The 20,516-nt window shown below is 40.3% G+C and overlaps 1 protein-coding gene across 23 annotated transcripts in view; it reads left to right on the top strand.

Annotated features, from left to right (window-relative positions):
* LOC138195467 (neurexin-1a) overlaps positions 1–20,516 on the top strand; it is a 245,336-nt gene that overhangs the window by 103,556 nt on the left and 121,264 nt on the right. For 16 of the 23 annotated variants that reach the window (XM_069144917.1, XM_069144919.1, XM_069144903.1 and 13 more), the window contains 6 exons: positions 5,311–5,514; positions 8,210–8,236; positions 14,096–14,218; positions 15,029–15,410; positions 16,630–16,820; positions 17,535–17,708. In XM_069144917.1, the coding sequence (XP_069001018.1) occupies positions 5,311–5,514; positions 8,210–8,236; positions 14,096–14,218; positions 15,029–15,410; positions 16,630–16,820; positions 17,535–17,708 (1,101 nt within the window). The remainder of the gene's footprint in view (positions 1–5,310; positions 5,515–8,209; positions 8,237–14,095; positions 14,219–15,028; positions 15,411–16,629; positions 16,821–17,534; positions 17,709–20,516) is intronic. The other 7 variants (XM_069144920.1, XM_069144931.1, XM_069144909.1 and 4 more) reach the window with 1 other exon arrangement.

Consider the following 20,516-nt stretch of genomic DNA (forward strand, 5'->3'; position numbering starts at 1 on the left):
ATCGATGTGTCAGTCAGGCTTGCCTCTACGCTGCTCTAATTTTCCACATGTGCACTACCATTCTAGCTAATGAGTTGACAGGAATTAGGGCATAGTACATGAGGGAGGTGGAGTGGGCAAGAGATACAGATCGTTTCTGCTCAGGAAGATAATTACTTATCCAGAGAGCGTTCTTGGATTCAAAAAGATCTAATCCACTCTGACTTCCATCTGGAAACAAAAGCAGAAGAATTGCAGTTCTGCGTTTGAAACAGCTTCACATGAAGATTTCCGCCACTCTGACCCCCGTCCTCTCTCCAAACACTCGAGCATCTTCTGGTGTCTCGGCTTGTCTGTCCAACTCTCTTGTTTACTGGCGATCCCTGCTCTTGTGTATGAGACTGGCATTAGCGTGAGTGTGAGTGGGAGCAGTGGTACGGAGGACGAGCCCTGGCGTGCAGCCAGCTGTTTTGATGGCTCCAGATTGCCTTTGCACTGGTAGGATGAAGCAGGCACCAGCAGGCCTAGAAGCTGTCAAAAGAATTACCCCAGCTCTCACTTATCCATGCATGGTGTACCACCCGGTGGCAAAATACAGCTACTGCATATGGCAGAGGAGGAGGAGGAGGAGGAGGACGACAACGAGTGGAAGGAACAAGAGGTGGAGCTTTGGAAGAGAACCGTGGAGCTATTCGCCCTATTTTGAGACATTTTAATTAAGCAGACAAAGCAATTTTCCCCCTTGCATCCCAAATGTCTTCCCCTTCATTGTTCCTCCAGTTGCTAATTAGCCCAAATATTAGTCTTGCTGTGCGAGGCTAAAGGAGCCTCCCAGATGGTGTAGTAGGTGCGTTGCAGCACATGAATATTCCCCTAATGAGACATGACATGTTGGATTCCAACACTGACAGCATCTGCATCATGTGACATGGACAGGGGGCTGCGGATGAGCGTATACTTACACATACCTGCGATGAATATGGATAGACGCTGAAGATCAATATACAGATCGATGCACAAGTATGCTCACTCTGCACCACGTGTCAGACATACAACTTGCTGATATATGCACATGTAAGCAGAGGTGTTGTACAGTGCTTTTAAGATCTCAGTCATATTGCTAGTTGGAAATCTTTATTTTTGTTTTAAATATAGTAGGCTAACACTTCAGGTCACTCCTAAGGAATGCAGCATGAAGTGGAGCCCTGAGTGCATAATATTGCAACATATTATTGACAGTATCTACACCTGTTGAATGTCTTGCTTTAAAACACTGCAATAGAATACATACAATTATCATGCAAATGAATGTTAACTATAGAAAAACTGGTACTTGGCCACATTTATTGCTTTTCAGAGCATAAAGCCATTTGCCATTGGTCCGAAGCGAAAGCCAAGAGGTGCAGAACGTTATTGCATAATTGTGAAATGCCCTTAAAGGGGAATATGGCTGAGTTTATAGCATTAAAACACATTTTAGCCATGCCCTTTGACAGCACACTGTGTTAGTCACCATTCACCACACTTGAATATAGTCACAAATTAGAGAGAACTGGTTGTCCCATGCCCCTGAGCGATGCACACAGATGCGTAGAAAATTGGTTGAAAAACATGGAAAATGTGACCGTAAGAGCGCTGGGGGGGTTGAGTTTTCTGGGGATATAAGCACATGTTGTGGTATGGAGGTTTGGCTCTGGAGTTAAATAAACAATTACATTTGTTCAAGTGTGCAAACCTACAGGAAACATTCAATTAGTCCCACATCAAGGTCTATATTTAAGCTGTAGATAAGGTCTGGTTTTTCGTAATAAGTCCTGCTGAAAGATGCTGAGAGCACAACAAACACCAAAGATTGAATAATAACTTGTAAATCATTAAACTAAGTAATAATTGAAAAACCTAGTTCTTGCAGACTGAATCTTTACGCTCTTGGCTTCCGTGTGCATTCCTGACAGCACTAGCTGAAGTTACATATTCCACCACTCTGATCTGATCTATTTTCTGTCTTTGCTCTCATTTCGTAGCTCTAATAAAGTTGCCATTTGGTCACAGAGCAGCAGATGTGAAGTTGATGCTGCTGCCTCTTTCCGTACCGAGAGAAAATAGTCTCCATGTCTCCAGAAATCCACTCAGCTGGCAGGTTGTTTTCATACTTTTAATAGCCATTGCGTCTATTTCTTGGATTGTGTACACTAAGAGTCTCAGAGAAGGCTGCGGTGAAGAAGACACGAGCTCCTTGAATTATTTATGACATCTCCAAGCCATTTCTTCCTGTTTATTATGGATGTTGAACATACATTTTCCAAAAGCCTTTGGCAGTTGTTTTCTGGCAAATTTTGAATTGGGTTGAGCCTGGTGCCCTGATACTGTGGGACATCACAATCCTGTATCATGCAGCTGACAGCTCTCCCTTCCTGCAGAGCCTGTTCTCCTTGGGGGGGAAATGGAGGAAGAACCATGTGCCTGTCTGTCATTACCCTCCTTATTAGTAGCACAGCATTATTTGTTACTTCTCTGTAAGTGTCCAACACCACCTCAAATCGCTTTGTTTTTTCTTATGAAAACCAGAAAACAACGTGGCATTGTGTTTTACAAAACAGAAAATTAATGCTTGGTATAGTTTGGTATACTCCATCTCCCCTTCTGACAGCCTCCTGGCAGGTTGGCACAGACAGAAGCTCCAGCTTCGGTCCTCTCAATTTATTTTGATATTAAACATGGGAATGCCATTAAAAATGTCTTGGCTCCCAGGATTGGATTTTTGACAGGTGCTCACTTTGCATTAGGTAATGATTCCCTCACATGTCATTCTCCATATCTTCACATCTATATTCAGGAGCTTTCTTATTTATGGCAATTTAGACAATCTCTTATATGAATCTCAGCAGAGGTGACATCTTGGATGAAATGCAATATTTACTCCAGTGGAGACTGATTTTATCCTTTCAGGATTAAGAAAAAAAGATAATTTATATGAATGTTCTTTATTTCTGAGATCTTTCAGAGGGTACATATTATCATTACTTCTCTCATCTTAAAGTATGCCTACTTTTATACACCCGGCAATTAGCAAACTGACGCAATGCTTTACCATTTCAAAGAAGACATGTTCAGCATCATGAGTGTGTGCGCTTGATTTTTCTTCTATGTTTTGTTTCCATTTTTAGCTTTAGCATTTTTTGTGCATGTTTAAAGGATATTGTTTCAGACTGAGGCACTATAAAAGGTATTAATGCTTGAGCAGGAGTTCTGCACAGGGCAGCACTCAGACCTGTCACTCATTGTTTGGCAGTGATCATTTTCACATCCCATTTTACCAGCGGAAACATAAACCTCAACAACAGACAGCAACTGTTTGTTTGTGTACAGTATGAAGCACAGTTACTCAGAGAATACGTCAAATCCCAGCTCTCATTTGGTGTTGGCGCTGGCTAATATTATAGCGGTAAATATTTTTCAAGTATTAGGAGCTTGAACAGTTGCTCCATTTTTCCTGGCATCTGCTAACAGTTTCCAAATGCAGCTCTTTGCTTTTGCTGCCTGGCAGGAAGCAGACAGTTTAGCAGTGAGAACTCGTTTGTCACACGCCCCTGTCATCTGCAGCATACCCCATGAGGGCGTGGAGAAATTGGATTTGGGTGAGGAATGTGACGGAATCATCCCAGGGGATGAATGTGACATTGGCTCTGTGTGACGAGGAAGTGGTGATGAGGTGGTTGTGTGTACATTGGTGCCCTATCACCCACACCACTCTCCATCTCCCATCCCTCCAACTCGCCTTCTATCTGTTTCAGCACTGCAGCCGCAGTAATGGCTTTGCTATTGGGTTATGGTTTAGTTACACTACCGGAAATGTTGTTACAACCTCCTGCCAGCGTTAAACAATCTTGCCAGCATTTCTCCAGACGGGTGCTTAATACTTTGAGTAAATGCAGTCACCCTGAGCACAAGCTCAATATTCAAGGTCCACAGACTATTACGATTCTGTCACTGTTTGTATTTTTTTTCCTCAGTCAATATCAATTTGTCCTTTAGTAGTTTGCCACTATAGTATTGCAGATACGAAAATTGTGGATGCAATGCTGCCACTTGTTCTTTAGGGGAACATTAAAGCAAGACTTTGTGATGTATGCTGAGCAGCTGCATCAGCAGCCTCTGGCAACAAGTAATCATCAAAATACAAAAAGTAGTAGTTATTGGATGTAACTCCAGTTCCATGATTATGTACACTGCCCATTAGAGGGCGAAGCACATACAAAATTGAATAATAATTTCAATATAAACCAGCAACCACACTGTACACTCATGTCAAGTCAGAATACATGGGATGCTAAGGGACAAAGAACAGCTGGTCAGCTAAAATAACCTTGAAAAACTTCACTGACACAAAGTGATGCGAACTTGCGTTTCAACCTAGCCAACATAACTTGACAGCAACCAACACAGTAGTTGTTTGCGTGTGCCACATATTGGTGTACAGCATTCCAAACTTTCCACACATGATGGTATCAATTACAGGCATTTGGGGCACAAAAAGAGGTTCCTTTCTTCCTGTTACAAGTCAGTGTACCATTAAAATTGAATTTCTTTCAAGGTAAAACAGTCGCCAAATGTTGCTTTAACTTTTTGAGTTTGAATTAATGGAGTTATCCTCCTAAGATTTGTCAAGGTTGATCATGATGTGTTTTTTGCTTTCTAACTGTCCTAGCATGTACTTGCCACCCTGCTTTATGTTTTCACTGATGGAGTCCACCAACTAAATTGGCACAGAAAAGACAGAACTCAAACTTTGGAGGGAGTTTGGGTTATTGTCAGCTGTAGTACACAGTGTAATGTAATACCAGACCTGTGACAAGTCTTTACACAGTGTTTTTGGGTGACTTAATGGGTACATGCCATTTAGCAGTCTCTTACTCAGTGAGTTTTTGAATTGAGCCACTGCTTATTGCATTGTATGTGTAATTCCAGTTGCCTAACTGTAGGATTCATCAGCAGTCAGAACAGCTCGAGGTGTTTGCTGGCTGTGATTCAGTAGCCTTCCATTAAAAAAAAACAGAACATGCACAGGACCGGCTGAGAAACGGAGACACTCCTGGAAGACTGTATTTGTCCCTGTGTTTCTGAGCCTCACGATTCAGTTATGCCTCTATGACTGGGTGAGATGTCTGCATCCAATACATTTCTTTCATCAAGATTGAAAGTCACAGCATCATTTCAAACAGGGCATCATTTTAAGATGAGTTGACAGCCCTGGTCATTGGTTTACCATAAAAGTGCTGCAGTCCATTTTGACAGTCATTCATCTTGTTTTCTTCCTGATTCTTTCTACAGAGGCGACCGTCCTCAGCTACGATGGCAGTAAGTTTATGAAGGTCCAGCTACCAGTGGTGATGCACACAGAGGCTGAGGACGTGTCTATGCGATTCCGCTCCCAGCGAGCCTATGGCATCCTAATAGCCACTACATCCCGGGACTCTGCTGACACCCTGCGTCTCGAGTTGGAGAGCGGCCGCGTCCGTCTGACTGTCAATTTAGGTAACGCCTCGGATGCACACAGACCGCAGCAGCAAAGTCAAATTAAGCTTGATAACACTTTCAAATGCACATAGACATATACAATATTACACTCACACACACAGACACCAATTATTATTTTTTTCTTGTGCATATTTTGAATAGAAGGAGATGGTGTACAGACTTTCAATGGCAAGAGTCTGCGGCTCTTTGCTCACTGCCAGTTGAGCACACAGCTACCGATGCCCAGCAGGGAATGCTCGCTGCCCACTCCATCAGCTAACTCAGATCAACAGCTATGGATGTGTATTGCTCAAAAGGGAATTGTCCCTGCAGCGCACACACTGCTGCATTCTTCCCCGCTGCTGCTTCCTTACCAATACAACCTGTTATCACTCATACAAGGAAGCTTATAATTCTTCTTAAGTTGAAGTGTGTTTATGATATTGCAGCTCTTCTCAGCGAGTGGTTACCTAATATCGTGCAGTTGTGGCCAGTCAACACCCTGCACACATGTTTTTTAATCATTTTATTCACCTATGCACTTTAATCATTGTAGGAGGAATGCATGATTGCACATAAATTAGCGACTATGTCCTAAACGAGCACAGGGGAAGACATGCCCCTGCCTACAGCAAAAACAGAAGATTGAGGACGAAATGAAAGACACAGACATTATTGTGTGGACGTGAGCTTCTTTGCTCGGCAAATAATCCAGTGATGCCTCTGAAAAGTTTGATATCTCTCAAACAGAGCAGTGCCACGCAAATGATAGCCATCTATTCCTCTTTTCCACTGGCTAAACAGAAATGGGCTCCCTAAGCGGAGCCGTTTAGCGGTGCATGCAAAGTAGACAGTCTGTGTCTGCTGTCAACCACAAGGAAGCATGTGTCTCACCATGGGAGACAACAGCGCCACACAGTGACAGGGCTGACAAGTCATATTATTGCAGCTACACCAAGATGCCCTTTGATGAAAACAACAGGCTATGGCGTTTTGTTTTCTTTTGAATTATCTTTGACACATTTTAGAGGTTTTTTTTATTTTTTTTTATGTCTGCGACCATTAGTCCTTGAAGCCTGTCTTCCTTGTCCCTCCTTCAGAAAGCAGAGCATTCCCTGTAAGGGTAGGCTCGTGTTGGTCTCTGGCTGTTTGCGACCACTTTTCTGCTGTGGTTGACAACACATGACAAGCAGGGCCAAACGGGAAGGAGGGGAGGGAGTTTGATCTGGGTCACCTTTCTCAGAGCACGACACAAGCTCAGCCTTAGGAAACAGAGCGGTAAAGTTAAATACAGAGATGGTACAGGGTTGGATGGATATACTGTAGTAGAATCAAAACAATCATTACTTGTTACCAGGAGAGGAAATAACTATAGTGCTGCATTTACTATACTTCAGCGACTGAAGAAGTACTCAGATGCTTTACGTGAAAATAGCAATACCACAATTTACAATATTCCTAGTACAAATCCTGCAGGTAAATTAGTCTTAATTTAAAATCAATCAAAATAGTATCAGCAAAATGTACTTGACTAAAATAACCATGTTTTATCCCACCACATGATCTATATTTGATTATGGGTTGTATTACCCTGTAATAGCATTTTGATTGTCACACCTAGTCTGGGTAGGAATTAATTCACCTACTTTATATTGTATATTATTGAGCTGTGGTGACACAAGTATTCTCATCCTTTACTTAAGTAAGAGTACATTGGTATTTTATGCAAAATATATACAAATTAAAACACTAAAGTTAAATAATAAAAGTACTTTTTTGCAGAGAGGGTGTTAATGCTGTGTGTTAAATTATAACATATGTTTTATTATGTGATTATTATCACTGACGCAATCGCATGCAGCTTTATGATGCTGTCTGAGGTGGAGCTAATTTGACCTAGATTTTATTTGGTAGTGGGAAGTGAAATCTATAACAATGCATCATGTTTTATAAGCTGATGTAGTAGATGTTAAAAATTATAATATTTAGTAGGGGGGAAGGAGGGGCGCAGACGAATAGAGAAACATAAAATACACAATCAAAGTACATCAAAAAGTATGTCAAATTGTGCTCAGTAAGTAAGTACAGTATTTAATTAAATGTAATTGATATGTTCTCACCAATGCTACTGTAGTAGAAAAACTACAAAATGTTTGTATTGTACATCATGGATTTTTAGTAAAGTTGTAACATAATTGAGTGAATGTGACAAGGTGGAAAAAACACCATGACAATATGTTGAAGTCCTCTTGCACAGGCAGACAGAATAGATATATAGTTAGAAAAAGGGAAATAGAGGGGAGGAGAGTTTGAATACCTTCCAGTTGGCCCTGTCTGACCCTGACCAAAATCTGATGCTCTCAAAAAGAAGATATGATCCTAAAAACAGACATCTTCCAGCTGCATGTAAAACAATTGGCCCCATGATGAAAACAAAGCAATGCAAACCATGTCCTGTTACTAAACCTCAGCTCTTGTGCCTCTCTGTTCTACACTGCTGTAACATGTACTCCAGTAAACTGTGCTCCTCTGGCACGACTACACTGCAGTGCTTTTACCAGCTCGCTGCAGCTCGGAGCCACGGGTGAGAGCATCAGAGGACGGACAGTGTCCATGTGTGTGTCCCCAGAGGGGTGGACTGTATGCTTTAATGATGTCTGCAGCTGTAACGTTGAAAGATGAATTTATCTCTCATCTATTCTTCCCCGTCTAGATTGTATCAGGATTAACTGTACCTCCAGTAAGTTACTGTTCACCTTTCTTCTTCTTCTTCGTCTCCTTCTCTAACTCTTACTGTCCTTTTGTCCCGAGAAGTTTTGTTTTATAGCCACGTTTGCCTTTGATTTTCTTACGTTATATGACCCTGACATTAAAATATCCTAAAGCTATGGCAGCGGGAATTTAATTAATGCACTGACATATATCTGACTTGCCCCTTGCATTGACATTGACGTCACATGTCATACCAAATTCCACGAGCTATGGGAACATAATAAATTCTTGGTGGTGTCCAGGAGAGTCCTGAGCAGAGGGGAGGAAATGGAGGGAGGCTTGAATTAATGATGAACCCAAATATGGCAGTCAGGTGTGATACGACACACTGAGGTGTTTCTAATTAATGAACCTTTTTACTCATGAATTCAAGCTGAAATAAAACACATGCTATGGAAGCGCAGGTATTTTAGACATGCATGATTTCTCTGTCTCTCCTCTGCTTTATTTTGTTTTGTTTTGTTTTGTTTTGTTTTGTTTCTTTTCTTTTCTTCTTCCAGTATTTCACGCCGGTTCTAAATTGATGAGGCCATTCAAAGCACAGAGGAAATACAGAGTGTGATTTTTATTATTCTCATTAACCTGCCTCACCGAGCAGAAAGAAAGGGATGAAGAGTGAGGGAGAGAGAGTGGAGCTGTTTGTTTGCTGAATGTGTGTGTGTGTGTGTGTGTGTGTGTGTGTGTGTGTGTGTGTGTGTGTGTGTGTGTGTGTGTGTGTGTGCGTGCGCGTGTGTTTGTGTATGTGTATGTGTGTGTGTGTTTGAACAAAGAGGTTACATTGCAATATTTTGGGAGGTAAATATCCTTGACATTTATTATTCAGGAACAGTGATGAATTAATAATCACTTCTCTGGAGTCCTAATACATGAGCCCTTTTCCTGTTTAATGATCCTGAAGTGACAGACACTCTCAGTATCAGTAAATACCAACAGAAATTAGACAGTTTAAGCTCTATGATAGCGGGCCAGACTGTGTCACATACTGCATACGAGGACAGACTGTTCTCTGAAAGCGCAAGTGTTGGATCTCTTTGTGTGTGAAGTGTTACAGTAGTTGAAGGTCACCGCTGGATGAGAAGTGGAGACTTACACAACAAAAACGCCTCCACACAGAATCACATGATGTGACCTCTAGACATGTTGCCGAGAGCTAGCCCTTCTTAACACCTTTCTAAATGCTAAACAGCGTTGTTCATGCATCTTGGATTGCATCCCTTGTTTGTGTATGCAAATAAAAAGCTCTAAGCTCAAGTTTCCCCTTTCGGCTGCTTTTAAAAGGTCATTCTTGGTGTGAGGATAGTGTGAAGGCAACATCATCCCTGGCTGTTATACTAATATTAGCTATTTTGATCACTTTATTTATGTGGTTGTTCACTCTGCAAATATTCTCCAGATCTGCCTTGTTGTGTACATCATCTTGCTGAAGTAGACGGGGGCGGGACAGCCCTATTTAGTGTGGAACTGTTAAGGGCTAGTAAAAAGATCTACAGTAGGTAGTTTCTTTCGTCTCAAGCATCAAATAGTGGTCTCTTTACTGCCAACATGTTTTATCCAAGTTATGTGGGCATTTTCCTAACATAGCTCCTTGTTTCTCCATAAAAAAACAATAGTTTTAAATGTGCCATATTTGCAGAATTAGCTAAAGTTTTATAAATATTGGCATATGCTGCAGATGTCTTCCACTAATATGTTTGCAGAGAAATATTTTTATGCTGTCAACATCTAATATTACGATAAAAAGAAAGCTAATGTTTAAGGAAAATAGAGAATGAGGCAGGAAACAGCAGGTCTTCCTTGAATAGATCCAGACCTAATTGTGTCACAAGAAAATGTTTAATTGAAGTTCTTGGAAAGAACTGTGTTAAGCCAGTGCATTTCCATTTATGAAGAGTTAGCGTTTTAATTCTTCTTTTTTTCTCCTAGGTTGTTATTTTTGTCCTCTATTTTTTTCTGTGTTAATTAATGCGACTTGTCAGGCGCTGCAGCTCCGGTCAGCTCTGTGGATGAAGAATTTCAGCACCGACTCAAAGAACACATCACTGTCAATTAGGGACCCAGGCTCCCTGGGGCTGCCCAGAGCTGTCTGAAGAAAACACTGCCACTTCAACTTAAACACTGTTAACAGGCACTGAGTGACAACAAACTGAAAATATGAACTAAAAATACCTTGTGACAGATCATCTTTTTTTTTGTCTGCGTTTCTGGTCTTCTATTATTCATTACCTTGAACTGCAGGATGATCACAATTTACAGCTTAGGCAGGGTGCGGTGATGAGGGCAACTTAATGTGATTATTCTATTCATGACCTTCTTGAGCGGCATCTCAAGCTGTTTTTTTTTTCTCTTGTAATTGATCTTACCCACACATCAATCTTTTGTTTTTGACTTATTTAGTGTGAAAGAGCTGGAGGAGATTCTTCTACATGGATGTTACACATCTGTGCACGTCAGGAATGATAGATCAGAGAGGCATTTAAGGGAAGGGTACACAGGGGGTGAGGGCCAGGTTTATTAGCCAAAAGACTTGGTTTTATTTGCCATTATTACTTTAATTTATTGTTAATATTACAAAAAATATATACATTTAACTATATTTCCGCTGTATATTTGTTATTGCACTACACAGTGGAATGCCATTTAATCACATTTTTGAGGACTACTAAATTCATGGTCTTCAACATTGATTATGTTACAGCGTACACTGCTAAATAGTATAAATCTTGCCTGTGTATACACACAGAACAATAATCCACCTGCCTCATTAAAACCACTGAACACCTTCTAACCAATCAGAATATAGCTTTCAGTCTGCCTGCGGTGTAATACAGATTAATGGTACTCTGCTTTCTGCAAGGAAAGGTAAAGTAAAAGAGGCTTTCTTAATCTGGAACAAAAATAATATAGATGAGCGAGTCTTAAGATCAAAATTAATATCCCCCCTCATGATGGCATAAAGTGTGATCTAGTAGGAGACTACAAAAATGGCTGGATTGTGGCAGGAGGCTGAATTTGAGGTCTTATTATTATTTTTAAATAAGTTGCTCCACAGAGTTCTTAATGTTTTATTTAGATCCTGCAACGCCGTTACTCCTCAAGTCTCAAACTAAATGGATTTTATTTTTACATATCTATATTTATATAACAAATAAAAAGCAAAAACATGAAATACTTTTCCCTCAGCAAAAATACTTACCATAAGCCTTATTATATTTCTGCATGTACACTAGTGTAAACCGAGCATCCGCTGAGAAGAAAAACTCTGACATCTTTAAATGAAGTAGCAAGTATGGTGATGTTTTTTTTTATGGTTGCAATGATTTGGTTTCAAACAAAGGCTAACATGTATGATCAGTGGTCCTTGTAACAAACATTAGTAATTTGAAATTTGAGAATAAAAGTAGAGCATACTCAGTGACTTCCCTGTCATGCAAGCAGATAGTAACATTACAGGATTATACAGTTATTACTAAAAACTGTAATCTCAGTAACCTTTCACTGTGTTTGATATTGAGTAGTCTCAGTGTAAATAGTAAATAAACATAAATGCAAATGGCCAGAAACAGCAGATTAGTATTAATTGTCATTGTCATTTATGTAACCTCTGTTAGCTCAAACCGTTTCACTGTAGTTTTTCTGTCCGCAAGGTTGGACTAGCAGGTCGTCTCGCACTATAGCTTGCTGAAGCTTTCCTTGCCACTTTGCCCTGGCTCTGATGTCTGTGTTGACGGTAATCCAGCGTAGTGTCCTGCTGCTTGGTCAGTGAGTTCTTCCTCCTTCCACCTGTGTGAGTCACAGTGTCGCGACAGGCAGCATCAGTATCTGACCCGTCATCTAGCCAGCCAGAACTGATTGACAGGATAATCACATCTTCTCATGCTGCTCTGTGCCGCACTTCCACCACTGTTCCCCTGGGCCCGAATTCAGCGAGGCAGGAAGAGATCACTGTAGGGCCATCAGTGCAGATAGATCAACATCAGTGAGGGCTCCAGAGAGGGCTGGACACAACAGACAATGGGACCAAAGCCCCCTTAATGTCTGGCCAGCAGCTGGTGGTTTGGACCACAGACTGCACTACCAGCACAAAACCAGGTCCTACAGTAGTGAATGCTGTGCAAGAATGCACTCCTTGATGTGATTGACCTCTCTTCCCCTTCCCTTTCTTTCCTCCTTGGAGAGCAACAAGGACAGAATGATGGAAGGCAAAGATCAAGCACGCTTTCAAGTCCAACCCCATCCCATTATTTTATATCTCTCCTCCTTAATCCCTCGCCAGTCGTCTGGTTTCAATCCTGCCCCGGTGTTTAGTGCTTACAAAGCAGAACTGTGCCTCTGAGATTGAGTGTGTCCCAGTACTTTGGCAGTCTCAGATTTGCATACGCATTGCACCGGAGCTTTGAAGATTGCAGAAAAGCAGGAAATAAATAGCCATAAACGAGTTCAGACGAATGAACCTGGCACCCATCTGAAATGCTCCCCACATTGGGCAAGGTATCTGGAGCCTGGGGATTTTAATACTGTCACAGTGGCACGTCCTCGTTGGCCTGTTTGGTTACGTGTGCCCAGCAGGGAACATTAGAGCTATACAGAAATTCAAAGATGCTCTAAGATGGAGGCTGTATGAAAAAATAATGTGTTGCCCCACTTGGACCAATGTTGAATTTCTTCGTGTAGAAATGTATCCTGGAGAGATTTTTTTTCTTTCTGCTCCTGAGATCACAGATTTGCTACAATTTATGTGTTTTATCAGTGATTCTGAATCTCTCCTTGAGGTTTTTGGCACAGTGATTCTGTGACATCTCCATTACTGCCTGCTAGCAATGACACACTTCATGCAGCATTAACATACTGGTTTCAAGATTCAGTGAAGGAATGATTAAAATATTGTTATCAGTTAAATGTTATTCAATTGAAAGGTAATTTGGTGTTATTTATAGATTTAATAAAAGTGCATCAGACTTATCAAGAGCATTTGTACAGTTTTGGCTACTTGCTTGTTTTTTTCCAAAGCACTAATGCATTTTCAAGGTTGCTGATAAAAATCACATTCTGCATTTCCTCTTTATTGTGTGAATTTTCAGGGACAGTCGCCTGTTTGTTTTGCTTTAAAAGGTATTGTTCTCCACCATCGAGCTCGCTGCTTCCATTACGCCAGTATTTCATTCTGGATCACTATTTCATGTCATGTGGTGGACATGAGAGAATCAAATACTGGGTTGCTCAGTCGAAGGTAAACAAGATGGAGAGTGATGCTCAGTTTTTAAGTGCCGTGCTCATTCATAGCCTTTTGGTAGTTATCTGCTGCCACCAAGTGGCATGATAGGAACAAAAAAAAAATCTCACTAAAAAAAGAGATCAGTTCTGCTGAAAAGTTTAATTTGCTTTTGTTTCAATGGTTAACTAAAATTACAGGCGTTATCCTCACACAGAAAAAACAGTTAGTGTGTATATTGTTGGTTATAATAATAAAACATCCTGATTATTGCCTCCCTCCTCTTGGTTCAAGGAAAATATAAGAATTTGATGCCCTATCTAATGGTGCGTCCAGTGCTGCAAACGCAAATCAGAATGATGTGTTTCTTATGGACCATTAACTCTTTTACCTTAATGTTTTCTGCCTCTGTCCAACTATGTTACTCATTCACACTGTCCTCCTCTCAATCTCTTTTCTCTCTGATTCGGTTTATATCTGCTTCCTTTCAGTCTCTGTGTTATGTGTGTATGTGTGAGTGTGTGTGTGTGTGTGTGTGTGTGTGTGTGTGTGTGTGTGTGTGTGTGTGTGTGTGGTGTGTGTGTGTGTGTGTTAACCATCATTTGGACTGTCCTGCAGGCAAAGGTCCAGAGACAATATTTGCGGGTCAGAATCTGAACGATAATGAGTGGCACACCGTACGTGTGTTCAGGAGGGGCAAGAGTTTGAAACTGACCGTGGATGATCTTCTCCCTGTGGAAGGTACTTCTCACCCTTGTTTTTCTCATATATACACTTAAATAAGCCATACAATTTGTTGGGCTCTCAGATTGTAGGTAAGACAGAGTCAGTATCACAGACTAAAAGACTTCATCAGGTGTATTATCCTGTATTATACAGTACTGTGGCAAGTGCTGCTTTGCTGATCAGGAGAAAGCCTTTTTTTCTGAAAGAGTATATTTCTGAAGCTGTCATTTCTATTTTGGAAAAGACATTGATATTTGAAATTTAAAAGATGATTTTAAACATGTCTATCCTGTAAGATAAACAGTTGAAAATAGCAACAAAGTTCAACAATAAGGTAGACAGTGATCAATGTTGTCATTCAGGAATGATGGTAACCATTTAAGTCAATAATACTCTTTATTTTACAACAATACTATTTAGGTTGACTCTGTGGGACCTTGATTGTCTTTATTGTTAAAAGTAAAAAATAGTTTGTGTCATTTTGTACTTCTCAACATTTTGCTATGGTGTATTGCCTAATGCACAACCTCTAGAAAACAGCAAGTTCCTTTGGCTGATAGTCCACAGATAGATATGGTTCTGTATACATTTCTTTATATTTACCGTTTGATATTTGCACATGTTAAAAGCAAAACTTGTACAGTGCTACTTTAATTTCTTTACAGTTTATCCTGTAAATGATATCAGATTACTTTAATGTCATGTTGTTGCTGTCATAACTGACATTACTGTAGTGGATTGTTGTTAACATCGTTTAACTGTCATGTACCTCCAATGACAGACTCTTTCTCTCTCCCCCCCCACCCCCCTCCCTCTTGATCAAAGGTCAAATGGCGGGTGACCACACCCAACTGGAGTTCCATAACATTGAGACGGGCATTGTGACAGAGAAGCGCTTCATGTCCATGGTGCCGTCCAACTTCATTGGCCACCTTCAGAGCCTCTCCTTCAATGGCATGGCCTACATAGACCTCTGTAAAAACGGTGACATTGATTACTGTGAGCTCAATGCCATGATTGGCTTCAAGAACATCATTGCCGACCCGGTCACCTTCAAGTCGCGCTCCAGCTATGTGACTCTCACGACTCTGCAGGCCTACTACTCCATGCACCTTTTCTTTCAGTTCAAAACCACCTCCTCCGACGGCCTCATCCTGTACAACAGCGGGGATGGGAACGACTTCATTGTGGTGGAGCTGGTCAAAGGGTAAGGGGATGTTTCTTCTTGAGTATGAGTGCAGGAACTTTGAGTTTTCTCCCATTTACTTACAGCTGCTTTACTTTCTGACACACCGAGTGCTTTAACTGGGTTTTTCAGACCTTAAAAGGCTCAGACTGTTGGATATGTTGTTCTGTTTTCTGTAGATTGGACTGCCTTTCTGGTGTCATTGCAGGGGTGTTTTTTTGCATTGCTTTTCCCAGAGTTTTTCAAATAACAAGGAAATGGTACCCTGACATACAGTATATCTGAAATGTGTAGTGAAGTTTGATTTGGTGTAGGTAGCACTGATGTTTTTGTTCAAATCTGTCAGCGTCACATAAACTACAGCAGTCTCTTCTTTACGCACACATTACATTTGTCAGGCAGACCTACCTGCCACCAGGTGTAAAGTTTTATAGCAGTGTAGGTGGTGTTTATTCATGTAAGAGAGCCCATATCAATGGATTATGATTTTAATAATGCAGCTCTTCATCCACATGACAGTTTCCAAACAGAATAAAATTCTTGACAGCTTTTTATGCCGTCACTGTGGGACTTTCTTCTCTTATCACCTCTGTGCCAGAATATTTACTGAAAGAGCTGCCGGCTATTACTGTTCTTTTTAATCTTCATGAAGACACGGCAAATACCCAACATAAAAGGGAATCAACTACACAAGGGTGTATTTCTTATTACTGAAATGCAGCTATAGAATAACTTTATTTTAAGTAATGCCTGAAGTTAGGGTATTCAATGTGCTAAAACATTGAAGTCATACATATTAATTAAAACGAGCATGCAAATCCTAAATTGCCCGTAAACCGAAGCATTTAAGGTTGATTTGTTCAGCACAGCCCAGAGTCCTTTGTTAATTCTGCTACCTGGCAATTATTTGCCTTTTCAAACTGCTGCTTCTTCTGATACTCGTTATATATGCATATTTGAACTCAGGCACACCCCAGCTACACACACTTGTAAACTTCTGCTCCAGTTTTCATACAATCATTATGCTTTTCCCCTTATTTACGCTATTATTTTTATTTGTGTTTTAATCCAATACAAGTTGCGAAATTACTGTTTCTGGGAAGAGATATAAATATTTTGGACACGATTAATTATGCAGTATGTTTTTGTTTTTAAATCACATCTGCAATTCTATCTTTCCTGTCCTTCTGATAAATCATTGCACCCTCATCGTCTCATATTGTTAAATATCTGCTTCCAGTTACCTACATTATGTGTCTGACCTGGGGAATGGAGCCCACTTGATCAAAGGTAACTCAAACAAGCCCCTGAACGACAACCACTGGCACAATGTCATAATCTCCAGGGATACCAACAACCTCCACATGGTCAAGATTGACACCAAGATTACCACGCAGACAACCACGGGCGCCAAAAACCTGGACCTGAAGGGTGAGTATACATCCAGAATTTATATATGTTTTAACATTTCATTAAATTGAGGCTGCGGAGGTGAGAGAAAGAGGTTTGTGACTGAAAGGTTGCAACAGCAGAATAAACCCTGCAGCAGTGGAGGGAGAACAAAAAAAAAATGGCTGGCCCTCACTCATTACCAGCACAAAGGTAGCCTTGAGCAGTAAATCAACGCTTGTCTAACGATGTGCATGTGCAGCAGCTGGTTCATAAAATAGACCTTTTGTGCTCAGCAGACCAACCTTGGATGGAAGTAAAACTAACAGTTAACAACATGAACACTTTTGTAACTGGAAGGTTAGTGGTATAGTTAGTGTTCTACCTTGAAGAATTCGTAATTGCTTACGTCAAAAAAATTTCATAAAACAGTACAAACCTTCTGACAAATTTCTGGTTCAGATATGAAAGAAAAATGAGAAAATCAAGTCAGCACAGTTAGAAAGATTTCTCAAGCAAGACTGACAATAATTAACCTCTTGTACTTCTTCACTTGCATAAAATAGTTGAAACAGCTCTCATTAATGTATACGAATTTTAGTTTGAGCCCATAACACTGCAGTCTAAAATGATGTGCTTTGGACTTTACTTTGTAAAGCTTGTCACGTTCTTGTAATAAGGGTGATAAGGTAGGCTTAGTACCATGTTTTATGTCCACTAGGGGTCAGTCTTGTCATGCGTGTCATTTCTCTACAGGCAACCTTTACATCGGTGGGGTCGCTAAGGAGATGTACAAGGACCTGCCCAAACTGGTCCATGCCAAGGAGGGTTTTCAAGGTTGTCTGGCATCAATGGATCTGAACGGGCGGCTCCCAGACTTGATGTCAGATGCTCTGGACTGTGTGGGGCAGATAGAGAGAGGATGTGAAGGTGAGGTGTCTCTTAGCCCTCAAAGGAAACTTAAAGTCTGTATTTGGTGATCAGTTGCTGTCAACCTTTTTCTTTGTCTGTGGAATTTAGAACATGCTGAAGCTCAGGTTTGAGTTTTATTGGATTGATTATTGATAGATCTTAAAAAAGAGATCAGGTTAAATTGCACAATTTCCCTGATAAACACGGAAAATATGTTTTTTATTATAGCTTTTATTTGATTATTTCTAATTTTCACACTAACGCTATCTTAAGGGGTCATTGCAGCACCATCCAATGCTGCTGAGTCTTCCCATCCTCATCCACACACACAACACACACTGTGAAGCACACCCACCGAGGCACCCACACTGACAACCTGTAGCACATAATTTAACATCCATAAAGTCTGTTAGTATTCTGTTAGAATGCATCAAGCTCTGACACTCCTCCACAGGCAATCATTTCTGTTTCACTTGGCCATAATCTGATTATTCTCTCTGCCATATTTGTACTGCCTGTGTTATTTCCCATTTTATCCCCATTCTGTTTTGCTCTATGCATGCTTGCTGGATCTGAGAGTTTGCCAGAAGCAATCCTTTTGAATTATGTATGAAGCCTTTGTTGCATGCATGAATATCATTTGCCCAGTCTAATGTGTGCACCATATCCAGAGACAATATTTGATTTATTTTCCAGCATCAGTCACTTAGTTTAATTTCACAATTCATCCACTCTTTGTCTATTGAGTACGCAACTTCGGATCTTTTCATGTTCCAGCATTACAAATGTAATCAAATTCTGTGCCCTGTGCAGGTCTGTCAAACTTGCTGTTTTCATTTTGTGCCACACAGAATCAATGGTTGCGCTCATTGGAAATGATAGCACATTTATTGGATTGTGATGATGGAGTCACTGGATAGCATGCAGTAGTTGTTAATAGTATCTGAATAAAGCAGGAACTGTTTTTCTCTTCCTCTAAATCTAACTGGACATAATGAACAAAGCATATCCACTTCTCTTAATGATAAACGTTGCTTGATTTTTACTATATATTGCTAATGCCATTTTGAGAGTTATAGTTTGGCTCAACCCAGCCCTCATTATACAACATCATTTTCCCCTCTGGCTCTTTTTGAGGACAAACCTCCCTCCCTCTGTCTCTCCTGCCTCACCAGTCTGTGTTTCTGTTGCTCCATCTCTGACGTCTTGGTGCCTTTACTAACAGCTGGTATACTTTGCCTTTTCCTTTCCTATTATTTTGCTGACAAAAGTTGCATTGATGAAAGCTGACTTGCAAGGTAGATAGCTTTGTCTGTTTGATACGGAGTCTGATGTTCCTCCCAACCCCGTTTGCATCTGCAATACCTCTGCCCTCCACCTCTCCACAATCTCTGCCCTCACAATTTCCACGTGTCCCCTGAACAAGATGACTGCCTAATTTGCTGTTCACCCACCTGCTATATGGAATCAGCTTCAGTCCCATAGAAATACAAGTGTCATCTTGTATCAAAGTCTATGGGGCTCATGTTTTGATTTGTACTCACATATTTTATGTTGTTTTAATTGGCCGTAACTTTGATTTTTAGTGTGGTCATTACTTATTTGTATTGTTTGTTCACGTATTGTACATGTAAGGGATTCTTTTGCATGCCTTATAATAGTCTGAAAAGCAAAGTTTTATCCTGCATGGATTTCCTTTCAAATTATTTGGGTTTTAACTCAAACGCATTTTTATGTTTTACATGAAATTAATCATTGTGTAAGATCATTTTTACATATGCCTTATTCCTTTTATCATCATTGGACATCCAGTTTGACAGTTAACAGACTTAAATACGTGGTTATCATCACACATCTGTCCCAAATAAAGTAGAGTAGAGTCCTATTAAACCTACTCTTAGGTTCAGCCAGCCTGCAGCAGCAACAGGCATACCGGACCTGAGTCGTCATAGTAAAAATAGTAAACATGTGCTTAACATTGTGACACGATCACAGTTCGGTTCGGTTTACTACTACTACTTGGCTACGTTTAGTAAAAGATCGTGGTTCGGGTAAAAAAAAAAAAAGTTAACTTATGTCACAAATTTAAAATAAAGTCAATGTTGACTTCAGTTTTCACACGGGGCACAAACGGTGAACTCCTGGGTGGAAGTCCTGTGTTTGATCTTTCCAGCCACCGCAACTTCCTCCTGACGCCAACTTCTTTGCTCCTGTCATAATTACTACGACCACTAGAGGTCACAATAAATGTAACCTTCTCGCTTAGTAGTCGGTGCAATTTGTCCAATCTGAACATTAAATTAATGACATAAATGGATGATAACAGCCTCCCAACCCACTAGTAGGTTTAGTAGACCCATACTAACCCATATATTTTTTAACAGTCACGTGATTATAACCTCCTATTCAACAGTTCAATCAGGTGCTCTGGAACTCCCTTACCACTTTGTAAGTAAGAAGTATTTTGAGCAGCCGGCTTCAGACTTTCAAGATTTAACAGTTAAAACGAATGCTGCAAAACTAGTAGCACCACTGACCAGTAACATACGTTCATCCAGATACATTTTGATAAATCTAAAGCAAAATTAATACATTATTTGCAATTAACATGAATTTGAACATTTATAGTTGAAATATTCTCTTCATCATATCTCATATATAAATCAGACAATTGGAATTATTACATGCCATGTGAGCCTACTATTACGAATAGTAACTCTTCTAATGTATCACTGTCTTAATTCTTAAAATTTCTCACGTCTTATATTATTAATCATAACATTATAAGTAGGTGCATTATGCACATTTTGTCTGATTGTTTATTTG

This window comes from Embiotoca jacksoni, unplaced genomic scaffold (genome assembly GCF_022577435.1).
Source record: "Embiotoca jacksoni isolate LCO1_2020_lvr unplaced genomic scaffold, fEmbJac1.0.p SCAF_12, whole genome shotgun sequence".
NCBI lineage: Eukaryota > Metazoa > Chordata > Actinopteri > Embiotocidae > Embiotoca > Embiotoca jacksoni.